The 26,499-nt window shown below is 42.9% G+C and overlaps 1 protein-coding gene and 1 pseudogene across 2 annotated transcripts; both read right to left on the bottom strand.

Annotated features, from left to right (window-relative positions):
* Window positions 1-1,354: 1,354 nt before the first annotated feature.
* Window positions 1,355-2,133, bottom strand: LOC311353647 (annotated as a pseudogene). The gene has a single exon. The product of its transcript is annotated as an uncharacterized misc_RNA (transcript).
* Window positions 2,134-18,477: 16,344 nt separating this feature from the next.
* On the bottom strand, window positions 18,478-24,156 carry ttc22 (tetratricopeptide repeat domain 22; the record flags this gene model as incomplete). The annotated part of the gene is made up of 8 exons (XM_084473546.1): window positions 18,478-19,020; window positions 19,565-19,717; window positions 20,432-20,593; window positions 21,573-21,691; window positions 22,429-22,544; window positions 22,777-22,832; window positions 22,954-23,254; window positions 23,876-24,156. 8 exons carry the CDS (start codon window positions 24,154-24,156, stop codon window positions 18,478-18,480), a joined length of 1,731 nt encoding a protein of 576 aa, XP_084329672.1.
* Window positions 24,157-26,499: the final 2,343 nt, after the last annotated feature.

Genomic DNA, 26,499 nt, shown 5'->3' with positions numbered 1-26,499 from the left:
TTTTAGAACGTCTCAGCCCGTCTCGCCGCAAGGAGTTGCGAATTGCAAGCAAATTGCGTCGCGAATCTTTGGTCTGAACTGGGCTTAAATGTTGACTGTGGGGGGGGGGGGGGGGGTATTCTTCTCCATTTATTTCTATCGTAATTTCGGTGGTGTCGGCGGTGTCTTCTCCCTTAAGGGGCTTATTTTAGATAATAACCGGCGACGTTCTATAGGCTACATTATTACACGGCTACTTGCCGAAACGAAAAAATAACTTCACACGGTGTGTGAAGTTGTGTGAACCACGTGACGTGGTTTTTGGGGAGGGGAGGGGAGGGGTTTGAGCCCATCCGCCATGCTGGTAGCACGGTTGCCAGGAGAAACGTTGTCAGAGCGGCATACAGACAGATGAGGGAACATAGACGCAGAGACGCAGGAGAAATTACGATAGAAATAAATGGAGAAGAATACCAGCGCCAAGCAGAGGTATGAGGAGAAGCTGTCAGACTTAAACAACGTCGACCCATACGAGCTACCTGCAGCAGAATGGGACAGAGACCTGGACCTTTAACCACGTTGCACATATATGGACATAGTGAACTACTTGGTTTTTGGCATCAGTCAATATACGATGCAAGAATTTAAAAGCCATAAATCGAGATAAATCCAGACCCAACTGTTTGTAACAGAGAGTGCCTACTGTGACTTTGTAGTGTGGACATTGAAGGACTGTGTGATTCTGCGCATAGCTCCAGACAAAACATTTTGGAATGCACGGCTTCAGAAGGCACAGGACTTCTTTGTGAAGGTAGCTCTCCCTGAACTTGCGGTGCAATATTTCTCGATACCACCTACCTCCCAAGCATCACCTGGCCCCAGTGTGCTTCGTGAACTACAGCCACAGACCGTGGTGAAGAGGCCAAGGAAGCAGTCTGCCCAAAAAGCACCAAAGCGAACAAACGCAGTGTGGTGTCTCTGTGCTGGACCAGAGGAAGATCAAATGGTGGCCTGTGACAACCAGAACTGTACAATTCAGTGGTATCACTTCCATTGCGTGGGGCTTGTGGACACCCCTTCTGCTGACACTGCATGGTTTTGCCCTTCTTGTGCTGAATAGTGTTGATTGAGTGAGATTGTACATCCATACACATTTCTTTTTGATTTCTTTATTGCTATTTTTAAATGTTTATTTTTAAATGCACATTGTTCTTTTGCACTGTTTACTGTTTCAACCTTTTGAAATGTTGCACTGTCAATTTCTATTTATTCAATTTATAGTTCTATTTCTATTCTAACAGTTCTCAATAAATAATGTTACGCCATATCATGTTGTTTCAAGAATTTATTTCAACACGAAACAGTAAGGAGGCACTCAAACAACACTTTTACACATATTTGTTAAGGCACAGCAAACAGTGACAATCTTATCCAACGGCATTAGGTTTTCACCCTCACATTTGATGAGCATGTTCACAGGTACAGTGGAGTGTAAGAATTTAAATTTGTTGCGCACAACACCAATCACCCTCTCAACATGAATCCTGAGATGTGCTATGGCCCTAGTTTCCTCCACATCTTTCGCATCCAGCTGTGCACGACCCCTTGTGAACGTAGGTACCTTAACTTCAGCACACATCATACCCACACTTTCCCTGATATTAATCTGTCATCTGCCAGCACAATGTCACCTGGCAACAGTTTGTTGAGGAAACCACTTTGCTCTGTTATACGTTTGTCACTAGTGCGCCCACCCCACCCTTGGGATATGAAAGAAATTACACCCTTTAGGTATAAGGGTGTAATTAGGTACTTCATGGTGTATGCATGTTTATACTGAGAGAAAGTCTGTGCCCTTGCCAGTACATTTGAGGGTTTTTCAATAAACACCTCGAAACAATCCACAATGGCGGCTACATTTTTCCCGAACGATTCCACGAACTGGTGTGGCATACTCGTCAATAAACAGTCTCTGCTTGGCCAGTGCACTAATGGACACAGCCGTGCATACATCACTCCAAGGGTATGGTGAAAGGCATCACTGACTGTTGTCCTGTGTACCCGAAACAGATGGCAGATGTGCTTTACGGGCAGGTCTAGTCTGAGGCGCATTAGAGTCAACAGGACAAGCTGGAAGGGTGAGAGTTTCTTCATCCTACCTTGAGGCAGATATGGGGTGAGACTGCATAGAAGTGTCTGAAACATTACATAGCTTGCAAGTCCTGTGTAATACTTCACTATGTTATCATCACCACTCAGAAAGTTCTCATTCATCCGGTACTCATCAAGCTCCTCGTTCAGCTTTCTGTTTTCCTCCAAAAGACTGTTGATTACATCTCCTCTAGATGTGCAGAGTCCACATTCCAGGTCCTGTGCTGGGGATGGCGGTCGCTGCTCCTGTGCTGGGGATGGCGGCCGCTGCTCCTGTGCTGGGGATGGCGGCCGCTGCTCCTCTGTCGGGGATGGAGGCCGCTGCTCCTGTGCTGGGGATGGCAGCCGCTGCTCCTCTGTCGGGGATGGAGGCCACTGCTCCTCTGTCGGGGATGGCGGCCGCTGCTCCTCTGTCGGGGATGGCGGCCGCTGCTCCTCTGTCGGGGATGGCGGCCGCTGCTCCTCTGTCGGGGATGGAGGCTGCTGCTCCTCTGTCGGGGATGGAGGCCGCTGCTCCTGTGCTGGGGATGGAGGCCGCTGCTCCTCTGTCGGGGATGGAGGCCGCTGCTCCTCTGTCGGGGATGGAGGCCGCTGCTCCTCTGTCGGGGATGGAGGCTGCTGCTCCTGATGCTCTGCCAGCGGTGGCACTTGCTCCTGGCGCTGGGTCCTGCTGCGCATTACATGCCGCTGATATCTCGCTCCATCTGTTGGCTTGACATCACTGTGGCCTAACCGCAAAGATGGTGTCCAGTCAGGGTGGTTCTCCACCATCTCATATGATGGTTTACCTAGAACAGAATAATTAGATTATGAAAACTCAATGTAATCAATGCTTTAATTACAATCAATGCTTTAATGCAATGTACAGTGTACAATCAATGCTTCAATGCAATGTAATCAATGCTTTAAGCTTTTACAGAAAATGTGTTAGTTAAGCTCAAAACAATCATGGGAAACACTAATGTCATGAACTGAATCTCAACTAGTTTTGTTTAAAACAACATTAATGGTTGGGCCATCGAGCATTTTCTAAGAACAGTTTGTTAGGTAGCTAGCTAGCTGCTAGAAAACAACTTCAGATGCACTTCAGGGTTCGCACCAACATAAGGTACACTTCGTGGCTTTAAGAGACGACAACATAAACAAATTTAAAGACATTTTTAGAGAACGTACCTGAGTGAAAATGCAGAGAACACACTCTTATCGACTGGGGAATGTTATCGAAAGTAAGGTCCTTTCTTCTGATTGCAGCCACCCAAGAAATCCGACGTCTCCTCGTGATGTCGGATACTTGCTCTCCTAAGTGCGTTCTCCATTTAGGGAACCTAAAAAACTGTAGCCCACTGTTCTTACGGTTTCCTCGGCGATCGTGTGAGGCATTGGAGCAGTTTTTAACGCAGCGGTTGCTTCCAGGCATTGTTAAAACAGTAAAGAATTTCAACAACCTCCTCTGCTAGCAGCTACCGTCTCAACAATAACGCAAAGCTCAGCTGCACTCGGAGGGGCGTACCTACCAACATGGCGGAAAGGGGGGGGGGGGCGCTTACACGGCTTACTGTGCCGTGACGTCAACTCCTCATTCCTAAATGAGAACACAATTCGGTGTTTAGCTAGGCTAGTTGCACACGTCTTTTTTTATGTAGACTAGCCTAGTCAAGGCCTGCGGTTCGATGAATACTTTTCTATTAGATGTAGGTACCCAATGTGTTCGCGTTATCCATACAGCATGGCCTTTTCATGCATTTTAATTGCCCATAGATAGGCTACACCAGCGGTCCCCAACCACCGGGCCATTCAGCTCTTAGCAGATCTTAGCTAGATTCCTGACCGGGCTTATGGCCGGCGGCGGAACCCCGACCGCGGAGCCCCCCGGCGGCGGAGCTAAGATCTGAATATTAGCCCCAGCTTGATGATTCGGATCTTAGATTATGGTAGGTGAAAAGTTTGGACCCCTGGGCTACACTATCCATTGGAAATTGACAGTTTCTCGTCGGTGAGTTCGCCTTAGCACTACAGGCATCATGCACTTAGCACGTGATCAGACCACCAGAGTTGTTGGTCGTAGCACATTGAGACTAGTGCCGCGGTCAGTCGACCGCCTATTTATTTTTGTTCTCCCGTGAAACGGCTCACTGTAAGTTCACCTCCGCACAAGTCTGTGCGCTGTGCGCGCCCTGCTGGTTAATCTGCTATCCTCTTTCTTCCCCCTCCCCCCGCCTTCACTGCTTTGATATGAAAAATGGCTGAGGCAGGTGAGTCCTCCGAATCAAGTCGAGTATTTCAGGCCAACTGGTAAAGGAGTGTCACGGCTTTCAAACACACAAACCATAAAGCCTATGGACGCCTCAGAACGGACTAGTCAACGCGCTGCGGCATCACTCGGGTGTGTGTGTGTGTGTGTGTGTGTGTGTGTGTGTGTGTGTGTGTGTGTGTGTGTGTGTGTGTGTGTGTGTGTGTGTGTGTGTGTGATTTCAAAGTAACAAACTCAAAGCCGATGCATGCGTCCAAAACTATTCGTTCAAAACCAAATAAACAACAAAAACAGCGTCCCTTATTCGCTTTAAATACTATATTTACCGCGCCGTATTAATTCCCAAGTCTTGAAAAGAAAAGAAAGTATTTGAAGCGAATAAGCGACGACACACACGCACGAACACACGTGCACGCACGTTCATTCACGCAAGCAGGCACCCACTACAACCTGGAGAGGCTGTAAATGCTTTTAAAAATGATAATGGCTATAGACAATTTTTGACAGGTTACAAATTCTCCCAATTTACTTACTATTCCTCTGTACGTATTTGTTTTTTCCTGCATTTTACAGATTTGTGAGGAGTTTTTCTGTATTACAAACAAAGATCTACTCGGAACATTCAGAGCTGCTGTAGAAAAATATGCGCCCCTACAGCTGAGTTTGTACCGCTCCCACAGAGTTTGGCAAGGATCTGAAGGAGATACTGAGAAAGCTTGATGATGAGGTGTGTGCACAGTACAGTTTTCTTTGAGACCACCAACATCGTCAGACACTGCAAGGAAGCAGCCATGAAAGGACTTCCTGTGTTCCTACGTGAAGATCCTAATCTACTTTTCAAGGAGTGTCTTGTAAGTATTAATGGTCATTAATATAAATTTTACAAGCATAGAGATACAATTGTAAAATGAAGATACTGTAATTGAAAATACTGGAAAATCTGAAAGTTTATTTCTGTTTCGCCCTCGGACTGCTTGAGAGAGGGAAGGGAAGTTAATTGCCTGTCTTATATAAAAGCTTATTGGTTGTGAAGTGAGTCCCTCTAGCACATTTGACAGGGGTTTCAGATTATACCATGAGGAAGATGCTGCTTTGATATACAGGTTGTTGTCAGCAGATGTTAGACCGAGGCTACCTGCTTTGGCTAGAACTAGGGGGCTAGATCACAGCCATATCACTCACCACCTGTCAGGTCATTCTTTTGATACTAGTGGTCTAGGCCTCTACAGGCTACAAGCTATTATTTTTCTTACAGTCCGAGTCAAATGTTCTGGGCCACATAACTACAAGGGTGATATACTCTTCTACATTGGGTTGGAACCATTTCCTTGGTTTTGTGGACATTGCAGGTTATGCTGGTGAGCTGGCATGCATCTCACAGGGGTGAATTATACCATAGATTATAGATAGATAGGTTATACCTTGAGGGAAGATGCTTTTATTGAGCTGGCTCCTCTTTGCTCTTTTATCTGTTTAAATGTGCGCTATGCATGATGGTGGAAGTTCAGTTTGTATTATTTGTTTAAATTTCTTGGTTGATGCTTTTGCCCAACAGAACGTAGAGTAGGTTTAAAGTTTAGGATCACTTTGAATGTTCTTGTTTTCAATGGAAACACACATGAGTTATCCTGCATAGGAAATATAGGAGACCAAATCCTGTCTTTATTAATTTTTTCCAGATTCATATGGCGGTCTTATCATGGTAAACTAGCTCATTGTCAGGTGTTTAACAGCGACACACACTCGGAGACAGTAAAGAAAGACGGGTCCTAGCTGCTACGCGCGTTTGATGTGCTCTCACCGTTCTCATGCACACAATAGTTTTTTTAATACATAAATTAAAGGCTTGCGGTTTGTCCACGATGCGGCCTATATGCGGGAAATTACGGCAGTGTAGTTTACATCGTTTTCATAGTTATCAGCCTACGTGCTGCTGAGAAGACCAGAGTTTTTTTTACAACACCCTCAGGGGTCGCATAGCTATTGGATCATGAGGAGATATTAGCTGAATGCTAGGAAATGTGATTTGTTTAAAGGTCCCATGGCATGCTATTTTATGGATGCTTTAATAAAGGTGTTAGTGGGCCCCTAATACAGTACTTGAAGACGTTTAAGAAATTCAGCCTTGGTGCAGAGTTACAGCCACTACGAGCCAGTCCCACAATGAGCTCTCCACAAACGTGCCGTTTTTAGAGGTGGGTCAAGGTGGAGGGTGGGAGTGTGGCCCCGAGCAGAATGCAGTCACGATACCATGCGCTAGTGTTTACAGTGGAACACTGAACACTCCGGGTGCTCCGGCGGGAGTCCTGGAGCTCTTTATCTAAATAATATCATATTATATTTAGATATCTATATAATATATATTATCATGGTCGAAAGCTGTTTGCACCTCCGTATGATATTATGAATCTCAAACGACTGCGACGGGTTCTCAGACGCCTCTGGTTCTTCCACTTCCACGTCAATATTAAGTAGGCTACAGACTCAACGGAGAAATGAAATGGAGGAGAAGGGGATTGTTGCCCGCGATTGTTGCCCGGGGTTGTCTGCGTCGGGTTGGTTGAGAAGGAATTGGGAACCGCGACATGGAGGAGAAAAGGATTGTTGCCCGACGGAAATTATAATTAAGGTTAATTATAATTTCTGTTAGAATTAAATTATTATTTAATGCCATCATGCCCAGGTATCTTATAAAACACAGAATTGTGTGTGTGTGTGTGTGTGTGTGTGTGTGTGTGTGTGTGTGTGTGTGTGTGTGTGTAAATATAAATATTCCATGTTATGTGCTTAATTTAAGGCGTTTATCTATCTTTATTTTTATTCTTTAGAGCATTTTTCCATATAGTTATTATCATTTGGCTATATGAGACACACTCCTTACCTTCTGCATGGCCATGTTCAACCACAATATGGCCAATAAGAATATTGGTTTTCCATCTTCAACGATACGGGCATATATAATCTCGCACTCTTTGGTGGATTTGTCAGTGGAACCGTCAAGCATGAACGAGAGGTAGGGGGCGGATGCGACTTTGTCAGCGGTCTTTACCTTGAGTGTGTCTGCTATAACTCCCACAAATTGTGCACATGCAGTGTCGTTGGAATATGTGGGGTTGACGTTCAGTCCGTTATTCTTCATCATTTTGTGAACGGGAGTTCCTCTTTAGCGATGTTGTAGGCGGTGTTAAACTTGATGATCATTTGTTCATTCTCCGCCGAGCGATTGGTCTTATCTATCCGATTAAATGAGGTGGGGAGAGACTGGGAGCTTCATGTGATGCAGCGGTCCCTGCACATCTTGTGCTTTTGGCTTTCATTGTGTAATTTTAATGACTGAACTTTGAATTGTGTAGACCCATTTACAAAATGTGTTTTGCCTGCAACGGACGGGCCACATGTCCTGCAGTACACACACCATGGTTTGTCCCTCATAACGCAACCACGGGAACTGCGCCAGCCATTTTTGTTGAAAACAATGCTTTTTTTTTTTCTCCCCACTGCCCCCCGCCTCTTTCGCCAACCTGTCACTGTCCTCTTCAGAATAATAATCTGAGATTCTTTTTGCTTCCTCTGCTAACCCTTCTCCAGCACCAACAACAGCCTCATTTGTTTCCTCCTCCGAGACATTTTTCTTCTTAAAATAATCTACTATCGACCGCTTCATATCTGCTCGTCCTCCTGCAAGTAGCACCGGAGCGACCTCATTAAATTTTAACTCACACCTTAAGAAATTAGGTCGCATATGCGACCTAATAGGTCGCACTCTGGAGCCCTGATCGCCTATCAGTGGAGCCGCGTTCACCTTACCTTCTCCGATAGCCGTCGCCGTGTAGCCTACGATTACTTATTGAGACATTGGCTAAAAATTACAACTTCTTGGTTATTTATTTTAATCTAGACTATAAATATTTCCCCTAAACATCAAATTAACCCTTCTCGTAGCCTACTTAGGTGTCATGATCAGACTGTGTCTATTGTTAAAAGTCTGACTGATGACTAATGCCCAAGGGAAAAAAGACCATACACGTATGATTTTGTTTATCAATTAAAGAGTTTTCTCTTTCATAAAAAATGAATCAGACGTTAGCAATATAAAAATAACTTTGGTTACTTCTTAGACTATAACTTATAATACATTCTGAATGTTTGCATTCAAATCCTAGCAGTACGCAATAATTTGTACAACATTTAAACAACAGACTCTCAGGAAGATCCTCCAACAGGAAAATTCATATTCAATATTCATATTAAAATATCAACAGTGAAATCAGGGAAGAGCCATTAAAACATCTCAAATATTACGGTAAAAGTATACATTTTGTATTGGACAATCTTTAATATCTTTACTTCTTACACTATATAGCGTATAATACATTCTGAATACATTCTGAATGTTTGCATTCAGAGATGGTTCATCTTCAGTCCGTTTCGTTTGGTGGGTCTGCTGGGCGGTGTCGGTGGGGTGAAGACGAACAGTGTTGGGATGGAATTTGGCTTGAGCTTCCTAACACCATCAGCTCTGTGACTAACTGTGTCTCATCGAAGTGGTCCTACAAACGGAGTCAGACATTTTAATGCAATTTCAAAGAGAAAGTAAATGATGGTAATGGATTTTCACAGAATGGCATCTAACCAATGCATAGTTATTGCATGGATTACATAAGCGCTTTGGCACCATGCTGTTTGCACTAGACTCTAGACAAGAGTGAGTAACATAAATCTCTCCAGCAAACATGAACTGACCATGTATTATCTGTAACTCGAGAAATAGCTGACCAAGCAATGGTGCAAAAGGGCATTTGTTTGCAATATATCCACATGATTTCCGTGCAAAGTTAATCACAATCTTTCTAACATGCATGAACATAAACAAAGACAATGCAGCCGGTGTTTTGAAAGAATGCAGGGTAAAATGCGGCAGTGCAGAAAGATAGCACATCAAGTAGGCTAGCCTTGCAATGATGTAGTATTAATAGTTGTCATTATTCTAAAAATTGCATAGATTTTCACAGAATGGCATCTAACCAGTGCATACTTATGCATAAAAGAGCCTGGTGGAAAAATACAGACGGCAGATGCAGGTTGTTTGTCCCGGAGTTCAGTGCTAGCATTAGCATAAAAAAGGCGCAAAGAGCTAGCAAGCATCGTGTAGCTTAACACTACTAGGCTAAGTTCAAATCAAATTCACTTTGGTTAGTACTTTTTTCGAAGCATGCCATGAATTGATGGGGTACAATAATATTTTCCAAATGTGTTTTCTTTACAAAGTTCATGATAGAAATGTTCTTACCTCACACAACAAGGAAAAGTTATTCGGCTTCCAGTTCATCCTTCTGACCCTCTGCTCCCACAATTTCCTCCTAGTAGGGTCCTGAGGGAAATAATGCAGACGTTTACCACGTCCGGGCCTTAGAGAGCAACCATAGGCTACAACATGACATTTTCTTTCGAAAAGTAATGATATTACAGATATATATTCCTCTCTTGTAAGTTGTCGCACTTGCCTTGATAGCATGGTAATGACGATTGATTAATGTTTGGTCTGTAAGATGGCGTACACAAAACACGTGACTACCTTTGAACCAATCCACAACAGAATTGTCCTGAACGTTCTAAACAGAGTTGGCGGAACTCTCTCTATATACGGCTCTGGCCGTGGGAAGCACTTGTGCTGAGGGATAGTGGATGTCACATATTCTACTCTGGCCACCTGTGATCGGTTCTTTTAAGCAATCTTACACAAGATGGCGTTCTTGAATGTCATTGGTACGCAAAGCACAGCCGTAGGAATGAGGCGCTTGCGCCGAGTTCCGAAGTCCTGTGCTTCAAGTACAAATAATGACATTCAAGAACACCATCGAGTGTAAGATTGCAAATCAATAACACAAACCATCTTCATTATCAACAATATTGTAAAATGTTTTCATATTGTGGGTTAATTTGCCCTCAAATTCAAGCTTTCTGCCCGAGTTCATCTCCATCAGAAAATAGTTCCTATAGTAAAAGCGCCTCGTTCCTACTGCACAAGTGAAACAATGTAACAGTTGAACGTTGTTATGGAAACTAGGCTCATGAAAGTAGTTTCAGCTAGTTAGTGTAGCGATACTTTCTGTAATTAGGCACATTATTTTTGTCCGTTCTTTCACCAGGCATTTAAACACACTCTAGAATGGGAATTGACCAATCAGAGTGCTTGCTTAAACTTGTGTGTTATTGAATACCACATTAAGTCAGCTTTACAAATTTTCGCATTTTTCCCATGGACAGCACCAGATAGGCTTGAATGACGGGGATATGGATCAGTATACACCGGAATGGTCCTTCAACAACAAAGCTAAAATGACAGACAACTTCATATTGGATATGACAATCCAATTTGAGATGCCTGGCTCCCTACAAGACATGTATTATGTGATGTGAGTTTGAATTGAAAATCATATTTCTTAATGTCCTCAAACAGGAAACTGATCCAGATGACGTGGCTGCCAAGGGAGTCACTGTGGGAATTCTGTATGTCCTGTGTGGCTGAAGCCTCATCCCCCAAGATCCAAAACATCGCACTCATCTTAGAGGAATCCATAGTAGTAAAGGACCTTCCGGATACTCCCATGGCCTACCTTCTCGGTCTCCTTTATGCACTCAATATTTCCTATCCGGAGGACCTTAAGTACACCTTTGAAACACGTGTTCCTGGATAATGCCCCAAAATGCTCTGTGTGCGATCTCTAAAGAAAAAGCTTTGTCTTGTCTAAACGTTGCAAAAAGAAAAGTGAAATAAAGAAACAGGTTTTCCCTCTTGGAGTCAGCTCTGATTAGCAGCTGTGAAATTTGACAAGTTCACATAATTGTTTTGTGTTGTGTTCTCAGACTAATTGCTGGTTAATAACTCAAAAGTTTGTAAAATGTGTGTTACACCCATTTGTAAGTTATGTAGTTATTGCTAATAAGGCAACGTGAAATTTGACATTGATTTATTTTATTTATATTTTTCTACATTGTTACATTGCTACATTGATTGTTCTAGCAAAATGTTAATGCAGAATGTATTTTCAAGTTAGACCTGTGAAGCCATACGTGTCAAGACAGCTGTGAATGACATGTTATGTGAATTTTAACAGAACTTTTTCATGTTAATTCTCTTGATGCCCATAGTCATCTCTGACCAGCAGCTGGCAAACTAATGTTTTAAGTGTTTATCACACATTTTATTGTCTTAAATTGTATTTTAGATGCATCTGAGCAGGGATTATTGTTCTAGCATAAGTGTAACTGCAGAATGTTTTTCAAGTTATACCTGAATATTTGGCCATATTGTTGAATTTGAAATTCACACTTTGATCACTGACTAGCAGCTGTGAATGACATGTCATGTGAAATTTAACACTGAACTTTTTCATGTTAATTCTCTTGATGCCCATAGTCATCTCTGACCAGCAGCTGGCAAACTAATGTTTTAAGTGTTTATCAAGTGAAGAATGGGGAGATCGCACACTAGGGCTGAAAAGTTCCAAAAGTATTTTAAAAGCCGAAACAACAATTACAGGACACATAAACAAGGGGAAACGTTTCGGGTCTAGCCCTTCATCCGTGTTCCTTGTACGTGATGCGTCACAGGGCGCAGCGGCCTTTTATAGGCTCGCCTGCCAATCACCCAATCACCCCAAGACACGAGTGTGTTTGGGGTCACAGTGTATCCAAATCACCGAAGTTACACCACAGGTACTATAATATCATAATTATATACAAACATGTACAGGAGATATAACATTTGTATACAGAAACATATAGTCACATTTTAATAGTGATACCATATTTTAATTTAAATTTTAAAAAAATATATATATATAAAACATAATATTTAGAAAAAGGTACACATCACCCTTATCAAAAGCAATATCATCATAGCACATTAGGTTATCTTGCGTCCATGTTGGCCTAGTCCATTATTCAACCAACTATTCTAATTACAACAGTTACAGCGAACATGTTAAGGTAAATTCATCATTGATACCACATAGACGGTCTCCTAAGACCAGTTCAGACCAAAGATTCGCGACGCAACGAGACTCTTGGGACGTCGCAGGGGAAAAGTTGCAGCAGTGTGAACTGGTCGTCGCAAGGCTGATGCTGATGCCGTTGCAAGGAGTCCCCAAAGATTGAACATGTCAAATCGCCAGGTCCAGTTTTAGAACGCAACGATGTGGCTATTTCTCTTCAGCCAATCAGGACACAGCACAACAATTTAGGCTTATTAAATACAAGTTGTAGATGCTAACGGTATTATCTTTGGTTTTACACCGCACTTATTTAACATGCCCTGCAAATGTATAAATCAGTGTTCGAATTACGTGGGAGCCAGAGGGAACCGAGCTTCCAAAAAGGCAAAGTCAAAAAACTGAGGGGTCTCATATCTGAAGGTGTCTGCCATATTTGGCATTGTAATTTCATTAAAAAAAAAAAAAATAGGACCTGCGCACAAATTTAAAAAAAGATATCAAAAAAATGTGAAAAAAAAATTATATCAAAAAGAAATTATATCCAAAAAAATATTTTTAAAAAAAATTATATAAAAAAAAAAAGATGCGCACGCGCATCTTTTTTTGGACATGCGCGCGCAGATCCAAAAAAAGATGCGCGTGCGCATGTCCAAAAAAAAGATGCGCACGCAGATCCAAAAAAAAGATGCGCGTGCGCATGTCCAAAAAAAAGATGCGCGCGCAGGTCCAAAAAAAAACATTTGTGCGCAGGTTTTTTTTTAATTATTTTTAAAATTAATAATTTTTTTTTAAATAATTTTTTTTTATATTTTTTTGGGGATAAATTATTTTTCATAATTTTTTTTTATATAACTTTTTTTGATATAATTTTTTTTCATAATTTTTTTTGATATAATTTTTTTTTTATAATTTTTTTGATATAATTTTTTTTTCATATTTTTTTCATATCTTTTTTTAAATCTGTTTTTATATATATTTATATATTTTTTTATAATTATTATTTTTTTTATTATTTAATAATAGGTAAGACCGCACGGGGATGGATAATGAGCGTTGTTTAAGATGAAATTACAATGCCAAATATGGCAGACACCTTCAGATATATGAGAGACCCCCTCAGTTTTTTGACTTTGTTGCCTTTTTGGGAGCTTGGTTCCCTCTGGCTCCCACGTAATTCGATTTATACATTTCAGAGCTGCCAACTTGCACGGTGCACCGTGTGACACACGTTTTTGCCTGCACGCCACACATCCAATTTCTCACGGCCAAAAAAACACGCGTCCCCCCACGTCAATCCCGATCGTCGGTCCGTCCCCCTCCCCCGTCAACAATCACGATCGTTCAGACCAAAGATTCGCGACGCAACTGCTTGCAAGTCGCAACTCCTTGCGGCGAGACGGGCTGAGACGTTCTAAAAACGGGGCAGTTCACACTGCTGCACCGGGCGGCGACGGCAGGTGGTCTCCCTAAGCAACTGTGAACGCTCTGGCACAGCTGAGAGCCGCATCAGCATCACTTCCATCCTGCTAAAAAGTAACTTAGGTTTGCGATTAGTTTTATTTTGGTTGAGAGTAGGTTAGAGTTGCTGTGTTTCGCCATTCTCCACTACTTCTGCATTGTAGTAGGCCTAATTCGCTGGAGCTTAGTTTGTTTAGATCCCGCTAGTTGGATACATGGCATTCTTTCGTAGTGGCGACTTCTCGACTGCAAGGGAAGCTCGGCTTCCCCTAAAATTCCCCGAAAATTAAATGGTCAGATATATACTGTTGTGTTAACATTTCATTGATTAAAAATGCGTTAGAACACGTCCATCTCGAAGACGAGTTCGTTCAGAATCAGCTGCTTATCGCAGGTCGACTGACTCGATTTCCTTCTCATAGGCTACACTTACGTGTTTAATTTGCGTGTGTTTAGACAGATGGGCGTGCACACACACGCGCACCAAGCATCACCCGCATTCATTCATTATTTTAAACACTCACTCGCGGTAAAACTATGTTTTCTCACGATCAAATACTCATCAATCCTAAAAGTAATGGGCTTGTACACGATGTCTTTGTCAAGAACATATGTGTTTGCTGTAGGCCTACGGTGTTTGCAGATGCATTGATTTTAAAGTAGGCCTACAATTTACCGCTGTATCAGCTGTTCTTTCCCAAATCATTTAACCAATCATTTACCCTAAAACTAGATTTTGTTTTGGAAGCCTGGAATATACTTTGCTCGAATGTAATATTGTTATTATTATTATTATTTTAACGCATGGCATAGCTTACTATACTTCATTCATGTTCATTCATGCAGCCCTATGGAAAAAAAATGTTTCCACAATCCACACGCTATTTCTATGCAGTTTCACACGTATGCATAATCTTTGACATCATAATATTTAACATGCAAGTGTAGTGGTGCCTGGTTGCTGCGGGGGAAAATCAGCTTTGCGCCGGGTGCAAACTAGCAACGACACTTGCGTCGGTGTAGAAAGTAAATTGCGCCGGGCGCAAGCCCTTCTTCTGTTTGGCGCACATGGCTAATTTGCATACGCGCTGTCGGAATGGGAACACGTCGGACTGGCAGCATGTAACCAACGGCTAACGTGTAACGGTAACGGTGGTCCCGTTAAAATAATGTCAATGAATCAGCTCAAGCCTAACGTTATCTACAATCGTTGTTCTGGAACCAAAGATAAGGATCTACAACTTGTAGGCCTATTTAATAAGCCTAAATTGTTCTGTGCTGTGTCCTGATTGGCTGAAGAGAAATAGCCACATCGTTGCGTTCTAAAACTGGACCTGGCGATTTGACATGTTCAATCTTTGGCGACTCCTTGCAACGCCTTGCGACGCCTTGCGACGACCAGTTCACACTGCTGCAACTTTTCCCCTGCGACGTTCTAAAACCGTCTCGTTGCAAGTCGTTGCGTCGCGAATCTTTGGTCTGAACTGGGCTTTAGACTGGGTTGCACCAATATTGATTAACTCTTAAACTGGATTAAATCAAGGTTTAACTGGTAACCGTGTTGCACCAAACTTTAAACCTAGTTTAAACTTTAATATTAATCCTGGATATATTTAATTCAAGGCCGACCTGGGCTGTGCCACTTGGGCGGGGGCCACTCATTTTCTCCCCTCTGTAAATATAGACTTGGTAAATATAGACTCTGTAAATAAAAGCAACAAGTTAATCATTTATTCACGAGAGAGCTGGTGAATATATTGTAGGCCTAGTCCATCTTTATCAAGCATACATCGTGAATTTGTTCACATTTCGCCAGAATCCATCATCGCAGACACTGAACACAAACTAATCCTATTTTAATCCTTGTTTAAACTAGTTTAACTAATCCAGGGTTAAAACTAAGATGTGCAACGCGTCTCTGATTAATTATAAACCAGTTTAAACCTAGATTTAACTAACCCTAGATTAACCCTAAACCAGGATTAATTTAATCCATGTTGGTGCAAGGTTTTGTTCATGAACCTGGTAACCTTAACTCGATCTAGGACGTGTTTCAACAAGGCTCTGCAATATGGGCAGTAAAAAGTGTTTATGAGGCCGTGCCGTGCACAATGCAGTGGGGACTTCTGTGATGTTATGCGGCAGACCGGTACAGTGACGTCTGATATCTACAGTTGAATGCTTACTCAACACACTGTGGCCTGACCTGTTTCCTGCTGAAATGGCACTGGTTGGACGAGCAGCGCGTATGTTCTTGGTGTTTGTCCACTAACGTTTAGTAGCCAGCCAGGGCAGGCGGAGTTCTCTTTGTTTGACAATAATGACCGCCCATTAGGGCTGAACGATTTGGGGAAATAATCTAATTGCGATTATTTCCACCAATATTGCCATTGCGATTAAGTATGCAATTTTTAAAGTTCCTTATGTTCTGCATTATTCACTTAACACAAGCAATAAATCATCGTATAGTATTACCAACACATTGGAAGCAGTCACATATAAAGTGCTCTTATGTGTTGAGATGAATTGATATAACATCTTTTATTTAACTATGGAATTGTAAAATAAATATAAATATGAATCTTACTGATCTCCAGTAACCCTTCTTTTTTTTTGCGCAGCAAAATCGCGTTGCGATTTGCAAATCTCGTTCCATTACATCACAATGTCGGTTTGAATTTGATTAAGCGTTCAGCCCTACCACCCCTCATGAGCATCCAATTTCTTTTGCTATACATATATCCTATCCTTTGGACTGCATCTCCAACGTTTCAAGGTTATTAAATGTGGTGTTATTCTGGTTCCCCAATTGCAACGCACATCTGAATGATTTGGTGGTGTATTCTTGCACATCGTCAGATATGCAAGTTCTGAAAATGGTGTTCGAGAGGTTGGCAAAGGCCTCTCTAACTCTCAATCTTGCCAAATGTGACTTTAGTAAAGCACCGGTCACCTACTTAGGTAAGCAGGTGGGTCAGGGACAGGTTGGTCCGGTTAAAGCAAAAAGGGGCCATCACAGGTCAACTCGCTTGCTACCATAGAAGAATTTGACCGAAATGTTCAACATTGGTTTGCTTCACTGACTAGTTTGCTCATTGTAAGCTGAACGTTTGTTTGTTCTGTGGACTGCCAGCATGTCTGAATGTGTCAAAGCTTTGATATGAAGTGCCCCTGTGCTCCCTGCTCCAGACTTTGCACTACAGTTTAGTGCTATTCTGTTGCACGAAGTGCAGGTGAAACTGATCACCCTGTCCGTTTCTTTTCTCCTCCATTTGATGAGCACTAACTAAAGGACCAACCATTGAGGAGGTGATTTTCAGATTTTTTTTTTATTTTCCAAAACTACAACCAGCAAATCCAAGAAAAAGTTCTGATAATGTATTGGCAGATGCTTTGTCTCATGCTTATAGCCATGATTCTCAGTTCCAGGGGGTTGTAACGGTGCCGTTAAACGAACTCGGAATGTAGTCCATTATCCACTTTCATTGTCATTACCCCTCTACCAATCAGCTCATCAGGTTACCGTTATAGCATTCGGTGGCCTGCCACATCCATTGAGCTGTGTTTGCTGGTCGCTTTTTCTTTTTATTTTGTCTGCTGACGGAACTCCTACATTGCCTATTCGTTTGCCCCTCCCCCTACTGCCTGTAGGCGGTACACCACACCACTGGCTACACAGTGGTGTGAGATTAGAATTGAACAAACAACCTTTTTACATTTCCTACATGACATTACACACACACACGTTGTCATAGCAATGTGTCAGGATATTTCATCTGTTACACATAAAACATATACTATGTATAACGGCAGAGCCAATTAGCATACTGTACATATGCTGTCTTCTGTAGTCCCCACACACACACACACACACACACACACACACACACACACACACACACACACACACACACACACACAAATGTTTTTTGGAACAAAAAGTTGGAATACATGATATTTAAGTTGTTACACATAAAAAATACACTATGCAGAGCCAATTAGCATCAAATACACACGCTGTCTCTTGTAGTCCACACACACACACACACACACACACACACACACACACACACACACACACACACACACACACACACACACACACACACACACACACACACACACACACACACACACAGCAATGTTTCATACCAAAAGTTGGAATGCACATTATTACACATAACAAAATACAATTATTAAAAAAAACAATACACTGAGAATACACCATGTCTAATGTAGTGTGGTGCAAATCGAAGTTTTAAGTTTAAGAATAGTTTTAGGTGTTGTTTTATAGTAAAAGAACATTCCTTTAAATAATTGGTTGCATTGATGAGGCATGACATGATTATTTAAGTCATCAGAATAATCCAAAAATAAATATTCAAAAAATCATTCAAGATTTCCAAAGACATCATCTTAGATTTCCATTTTCATAATGGAAATCTTTTATGAAGTCTTGTTTATTTCATAAAAATATGCAGCATTTCAAAAACAATTTGGCCCAATCTGCTTGTTATATAATCAAACCACATCTGAAGTGTGTTGCGCTCTCTCCGCCTGTTGGGAGACTAAAAGGGTAAAAGATGCGGTGGTGAGGTGATTCATTTAGTTGGAATGGATGTTGCCAATAATACACTTGATTCAGGTGATGGAATAAGACTTGAAAAGCCCTTTCTTTCTACTGGGCAGCTTCGGCTGTATGGCCTCCAGGAGCCGCCTCACGAGGTCCAGCCGGCCCGCTTTAATCAGAGACCGAGACAGCTCTGTGACCTCAGCGGTGTGTGAGCGATACAGGTGCCTCAGCTCATCCTGCACCATCTTTTCAGCGTACCTCTGTTCCGCCCTGTGCAGCGACTCTTCAAGCTGGGTGACCACGGGCCCCGGCCCGGGTTCGGGGCCTCCCTGGGCGAACAGCGCCAGGAGGGTCTCCAGCAGGCAGCGCAGAGCCGTGGGGTCAGTGCTCCCGGGCCTCTCCAGTGCCATCGCTCTCTTGAAGCAGTCCGCGGCGTTCTGCTCCTCTCCCTTCAGGAGGAGGCAGCGGCCCCGGAGCAGGTGGAGGTCTGGGAGGCTGGGGCCTGGCTCCTGCTGCAGGGACTGGGAGATGCTCACGAGGGCGCTGTTCACCGCCCCCTCGTCCACCAGCAGCCTCTCCTGCAGCGCATCCACGCCTGAGTAGTACAGCACCTGCAAGAGGGAATGGAGAGGGACAGTGGGGCAAGGATGCTGAAACAGACATTGCTGAGCACAGCAAAACATGCTTTTCATTTAGGAACCACTGTCATTGTTCAATATTACGTTTAGCTCTCTTTAATGAATCCGAAATTGACATTGCATAGCATTGACCATTCAGCCAAATAATAGAGACACATAAGTTATATCTATATAAGTTATATATATAAATTATATCACGACCAGTGAAACTTCTGATGGTCAGAGATGTGTCTTCGTTCCAGACAACAGCACATCTGATCCACTTTTGATCCCCGCTCTAAAGTGATGCACAACATTTCCTCAACTACACTGGCCAGTGTTCAGAGAGCCAAGATAACCCTGTTAACTGATAAAACAGTCTTTGAGTGAACTACTACTACTTTTTATCCTGAGAAAAATATGAAATAACCCTCTTCTACTTCAATGGTTGATGGAAGTATAAGAGGAGTTGCGGTACAAGTGGGATAATGCATTTGGTTAAAGTCACTTGGAATGTCTCTAATGAGGTCATTGGTACCTGAGCCATCTCCATGTGAGTCCTCAGGCAGGGGTGTATGTGTAGGACTTTGTCCAGGTCCCTCTTTGCTTTGGCCAGCTGCTGTCTGTCCGGGATCCCTCCCTCTCCCTGTTTGTACCTCTCCAGGTCCCTCACATAAGCCATCACGTTGATCTGCACACATCAGATCAACACACGGCAAGCAGTCAGAGATAATAACCCCCTCTACAGCACCATGGACACTTCTCATTTTATTTTTTCCAACAAATACATTTTGCTCAAACAGTTTTGCTTGTTATGCTACCATTATGTCTGCACACTAACATTGCACTCCTAACCATCCCAGGAGGAGGGATCCCTTTTTCTGCATTTCTTCCCAAGGTTTCCTCCTCGATAATTAAGGGAGTTTTTCCTTGCTCCTTGGGGGGATAGGGGTGTGTGTGTGTGGATGACGGCTGGTTTAACATGGCTGGTTTATCTAAATGTATAACAATGAACTGGCTTTAACACCACCACTGTCCTTTATGTTTGGATGAGTGGTGATGGGTGGTGGGTGGTGGTGGTGTTGCTGTTTAATCCGGTTTATTGTTACAGTAGATAGTGTGTGTGGAGATTACTGATTTAACCTGTGCACACTGATTACGCAACAGGTGTGCAGCCTCACCCAGCTGCAGTATACAATCAGACTCCGCCATGTGAGGCTGCTTAAACCAGCCCTCAGTGTCATAAAAGGTGGCGTGTGAAGCCCTCAACAAAGAGAATGTTGACTTGACTTGACGTTAATCCTAATTTATTGATCTGCTGATCTGTGCATAGGTTATAGCATAGCATAGCATTCCATTCCAAGATATTCATATAGCCTGAAGATGGAAGTGGTAGGGAGCCTACCTTGGCCCGGGTGCAGTAGGCCTGGTAGTTGAGCTCAGGGTCTGGCAGCACGCTGAGAGCCATATTACAGATCCCCATGGACATCTCCTGTTTCCCCAGCACGAAAAACAGCTTGGCCAGGAGGTTCAGGACGAACACATCGTCGGCGGCCAGCTTTATGGCCTGTGGTTTAAATAGTTGTCTGACATCAGTTATGGAATTAAAAATCAAACCACACATACAAAGGAGGAAGAATACAGGGCTATTTGCTGTAACCTTGCATCATTGTGTACTTGAAACTGTATACCATGTTTAAACCATTAATCAGAGCTCTCTCTCTCTCTCTCTCTCTCTCTCTCTCTCTCTCTCTCTCTCTCTCTCTCTCTCCCTGGTAATTGACATTACTATACTAAACATCACTGAAGACACATATTAACTGGTTTACCTTTACTTTGCTTCGCAGTTTTTTCACCCACTTGAATTCTAAATATGAATTTCAACTTTCACCTCTTTTAAGTGTGAAAGGAAAAATCTGTTCAAAGGGTCAAGACTCCAGCAACTTTATTGAAGATGTGTTAATACTAAAGGTTGTAAGCTGCCTAGTGGACAAAACAGTTAGTGCTGTTTTAAAATGTACAAGGCATTCAGACAGTAAAGTAAAAGTAGAAATGTGGTAAGTGTGTAAGCTTTACTTTGACTGTTTCAGTGAGTGTATACCTAATAAGTAGTAAAATAATTGTGGCTAATCATGTTCAAAGAGGTAGGGATAAAAACCGTAAGGGTTATGAATGCATACAGTTGCTTGTTCTCTCTGGTAAAACTACTCTATCAAGGGGCCCCAAAATGATCCTGCATAGGGCCCCCAGGTGTACAGGGCCGGCCCTTCCATTAATTAACCAGTTAATCGTTGTCTGTGTTTGTAAAATTCTACAGGCATTTTAAGTTATGTGGGAGACTCCTACATCCAAACCGTCTGACAATGACCAGTGACGTTGGGTATCGAACCGAGTACCTTTCGGCCAGGAGTCGAACAACAACCAATCCACTACACCGGTTTAATGAAGTGTGACGGGGAGCAGTGTTGTCTATGTCCTGCACAACAGCCCCATGTCTGATTGGCTGTGCGTGCTGCTGAAGGAGATGAGAAGCTGTCTGGACCTACGGTTCCGTGGCAGGACAGGGGGTCTGAGCCGGAGAGACCACAGTCGTGTATAGACATGGGCACCGTGGAGAACTCCTCCTTCTTTTCCAGCATGATGCCAATATAACACCAGGAAAGAGCTGGATGGACAGGGGGGGGAAACATCTGCATGTTACATGACGGCATGAATGATTGTTGTCTATTGGTCAAGGTCTAAGGTTGTTGTGTCTCGTGTCATGTTGTTGTCATTTTATTGCCTTTACTGTAATGTCTTTATATAGCATCCTTTCTATACATAATGTATTTAAACATATTTTCATATTACTAAGCATTGCCTTGGACAAGGCTAAGGATGGAGGCGATAGAAAAATATCTTCACCTCTTTCTGTGTAATCTACACTCAGTGGCCTATCTATTAGGTACAGCTGTCCAATACTGGGTGGGCAGCAAGGAGCTGAAACATTCCTTAGGGTGCTTGCACACTGCCCCAACAAACATCAACAACAGACTTTAGAATGCATTGCTGGCCAACATCGATTCAAAATTTTCACCATCAAGAAACTTTATCAGCCAACAACCATCAACGATGTTGGTATATGTGTATGCACCATCAGGGATTAGCATCCATGTTGACAAGAAAGCATCACACAGTTGCTGCCACATGATAGGCCAATTAGATAATTGCATTACCGACCAGTTATACATAAAGTATATACTGAGTGGCAAATAAAATTGCCACTCAGTGTATGTTTCTTTCCACTCTCAGCACTTGAAAATGTTTCCCACTCATTGGTCTCCATGCAGCCAGGGAACGGTGTCCTTGAGGTAATAATATAGAACCGACACTTGAAAAACAGGATGAAGATATATAACCTACCTTTGAGCTGTGTTTTCTTTGACTTGAGTGCTTCAGTCAGAAGCCTAAGTCCCTTGTTGTAATGCGATAGCCTGGAATATTCAGAATCATTCTTGGTCTTCACTATGTCATCTAGCCTGCAAGGATAACAGTGCTTCTTAATTATTCCATAGTGTGAAAATAACACATTAGATTTACTCATAAAAGCACATACGCCTTCAAAGATTAGCCAAACAATGAAATCAAATCACCATGACAGCACCGCCATCTATGACACATGATGTGGCTTTCCATTTGCAATAAACTGTCATGGTGTTTGAGTTCAGAGTTTGGTTCCTTGAAAAAGGAAGAAAAATGAAAGCCTTATACCTGATGTAAATGGTTGCCATTTTAAAATACCAACTTCTTTTTTCTTCCAGTTGTATCTGAAAAAAACGGAAGCTTCTTTAAATAACTGTAATACTAGAACAGCAGGAAGACCAAATCAATACAATAACACAAGAAAAAAAAACGCCCATACAGGAAGCGGCATTTGTGAGGACTCACCAGATCCCCTGCGTAGTCCAGGGCCCGGTTGTAAAGGGTTAGCGACGTGCTCAGTCTGTCCCTCAGCTCCTCCTCGGTGTCTAGCTCGACGTCGTAGGGCTGGACGTAGGCCTGCTCGGCCAGGCAGCGGGCCGCCAGCAGCCGGGACTCCTCCTGACACGCCTCCCCGCCGTCCAGGCCCATGAGCTGGGACACCTTCTCCACACACTCCCCCGCCTCCACCTCCTGGCCCAGCTTGTCATAGACGTAGCCCAGGTTGGCCCAGGCGTTGAGGTTACCAGGGTCTTCCTTACAGATGTCTCTGTGAAAGTATATACACTTGAATATCAAAGGTTGTGATGCATCGTTATGTGTTTTATGTCGTCACATTACACTTCTAGGTACTATTCAGATAGAGGTAATTATGGAAAAGGTTGAGGTTAGGCATATTGCTATTTTAGGATGCCTACAGGCACCACCGGTCACCACACTATACTGCCCACTGTTAGGTATCTAGGGGAATCTATTGATCATATATATATAAATTGTGAAGGAAGTTTGTCAGTGGATATGTTTCGGATATTTTCATAAGTAAAAAAAAAAGAGATAAAGCTTACATCTTGATTGGTTGCATCATAAACATAGCAAAGGCCTCAGGTTTATTCCAGCTTCTGGTGTCCAGACATACAGTATGTGCTTCTTGGTCAGTCTGTTGGTGCGGTGTGCGCACACATGTGTGTACACATCACGGTGTGTAACCCTCTGCTCGTCACCAAAGCCCTTATGTTTGGTATGGCATTCAATTCAACTCACACACACACTCACTGTTTCCCTCACTCACTCCCTCACTCACAAACACTCTCATTGTTTCACTCACTCACTCAGTCAGTCCATCAGTCCCTCACTCACTCCCTCGCTCCCAACACTCACCCTGTCCCCTCACCTGAACCTCTCCTCTGCGACCTCCAGCTGCTCCAGGTGGAAGGCCAGGAAGCCCAGGAGGTTGCGCACGGCGTACCGCAGGTACCCCGACTCCGCCTCCACCTCCGCCCGCAGGCCGTCCAGCCTCAGGTGGGTGTCCCGCTGCCGCAACTCCACGGGCCCTGTCGGGTTGCCGTTGAGGTTGAGCTCCAGGTGGAAGTAGCCCGGGATGTACTCCATGTTCTCCATGATGGCCTCTATGTCATCTGTGCTGCCGTCCGCTTCCATCACCCCCTCCTCCATCTCCTCCTAGTACTACTACTCCTCCTCCTCCACTCCCTCCCTTCTCTGTTTGGTATTAGCTCTAATTAGCACATTCTCACTCGTACCTCGCTGTTTCTGTTGAAGGAATACAAGTAAATATACAGTCAAGGAATCCTGTGTAGACTCTGTAATCGATTTGCAGTCACAAGTTGTAATTCTGGTTATCAGGGCGGCTGTAGAAAAGGACAGCTGCTAGTCTTGCCGTCCACAGAGCTGTGTCAATGCTGGAGCTCACCCTGGGTACAGCGGGCTACCAAATGGCAGGGCAGCAGGTGAAGACAGGTAAAACAGGTTGGACCTGGGTGTGACCTTGTGTGAGGGAAGACAGAGTGCACTAGCACTCTGTGTGGGACACACACACACACACACACACACACACACACACACTTTTACTTCCTTTTCAGGCCATAGTCCAATCTCAATCCAATCATAAGCGGTACAAAGAGATTAGACACACATATAGAGCTTTGTGAAATACTTTGCATTTATGGATGGCTTCTGCTTGGACTGCAATTGAATTCTGGTCAGACACAATGACATGATATATGATGTCTTGACTACAAACTCAAGCTAGCACACACACACACACACACACACACACACACACACACACACACACACACACACACACACACACACACACACACACACACACACACACACAGAATGTCAACCAACAGGACTGGCGTGCATTGGGAAAATATCACAACTTCTGTAATAATTGTTCAAGGAACGGTTGAGAAAACGCCCACATGTAACTCCCAAAAAAATCCCACATGTAACTACACCTCAGAGTGAGCGCAATACACAATTAAAAAGCCAAATAACTGTATCAATTATTTGAGTTTAATCTCCAGTATCCAGGACAGCTCATTGCCCAGGGCAGCTCATCCATCGAGAATGTGTGGTGACAGATGACTTAAACTCCACCCACACAGTCCCAGTCTGTTCTTACTAATTTCGAGGGGAGTGGTTACAGTGAAGGGAAAAGGAGGGGGTTGTTGTTAGACATATTTAAATTCACATTAGTTCTCTTTTTAAATGTTTAACTCAACTGCAAGGCCACAATCATCCACTAGAGGGAACTGTGGATTTACAACGAAACAGACGAGACAGAGAGATGACGTAGGTTTACAGAAATGATTATTCCCAGCACAAGGGAATAACTCGCAAGATAGACTAGGTTAGGTGCATCATAAGGCCTACTATCCCATATCAATGCAATAAAACAATTATGCCACTATCTATGATTTAACTTGATTAAGGTTATGTCTGGAGTTTATTATTCTGTATTCTCTGTGTAATAGGATGACTGTAACTTTCCGATATTAATGGTTCACCATTTTTCCCCCATTGTATTAGATTCAGAATTGTGCAGCATATTTGCCAGGGAGTGTGTGTTTGTTTCGTGGGTTTGTTTGCAGTGTGTAGGTGTTCTGAAACCAGATCTGTTTGTTTTTCCATGCCCACACTGTTATCCTGGACCATCGTTGCCATGGCAATTGTACATTGTAGGTTGGACAATGTTTCATAACGAAGTTATGTTTCTAATTTGTCAGAATACAAGTATTACAGAGATAGGGAATAGAGATATGTACGCCTATGTTGTATAAACACTAGCTAAATAAAATTAATATCTATATTTGTACTCATATTCTATGCCTTATGGATGATGGCTAGGTGGTTCCAACATGCTCTCAGAACAGAGGAATAAAATAGAGATTATGGTAGAGGTGTTATCCCCCTTGACCCTGGGGTCCTCGGCTACGTTCCAGGATACACAGCAGGGATTAGGACATGTTTCCCACATACTGTCACAGAGGTTGTAGTGCTGTCCTGCTAAGCCTCAGTTAACCCAGTTATTAGTGGGGCTCATAATGGGCTGCATTGAGAAAGGCCCAGCACGTATAATGACTGAACACAATGACAAACAAATACCAAAACAATGAATGTTGCTTTGGATAAAGACATGAATTAAATAACAACAAAAAAAGCAATAGTGAAATAATATAATGGAACCCCAATTACCATCCTAACCATCTAGGCATATATATACATATATATATATATTTATAGATAAAAAGAAACGTAAAGAAGATACGTTTCTTACTTGGATATGGGAATTAACTAATTGTACAGACCTGAATAACAAGTCCATGTACTGATTGTCTTCATGTGCAGTGTGGCCAGAGACACACTGAATGGAGAACAGCCAGACAGCTTCCAGCACTACCAGCTGTGAATAACAATGTACATTTACAAACGTTGGTTCTTTAACCTGCACTCTTTAACCTGCCCTAGTGTGTTCTACTAGGATGCCTG

This window comes from Micromesistius poutassou, assembly GCF_964030765.1.
Source record: "Micromesistius poutassou genome assembly, chromosome: 9".
Taxonomy (NCBI): Eukaryota; Metazoa; Chordata; class Actinopteri; order Gadiformes; family Gadidae; genus Micromesistius; species Micromesistius poutassou.
Note: the sequence above shows the minus strand (reverse complement) of the source record. Positions and strands in the feature narration are given on the sequence as shown.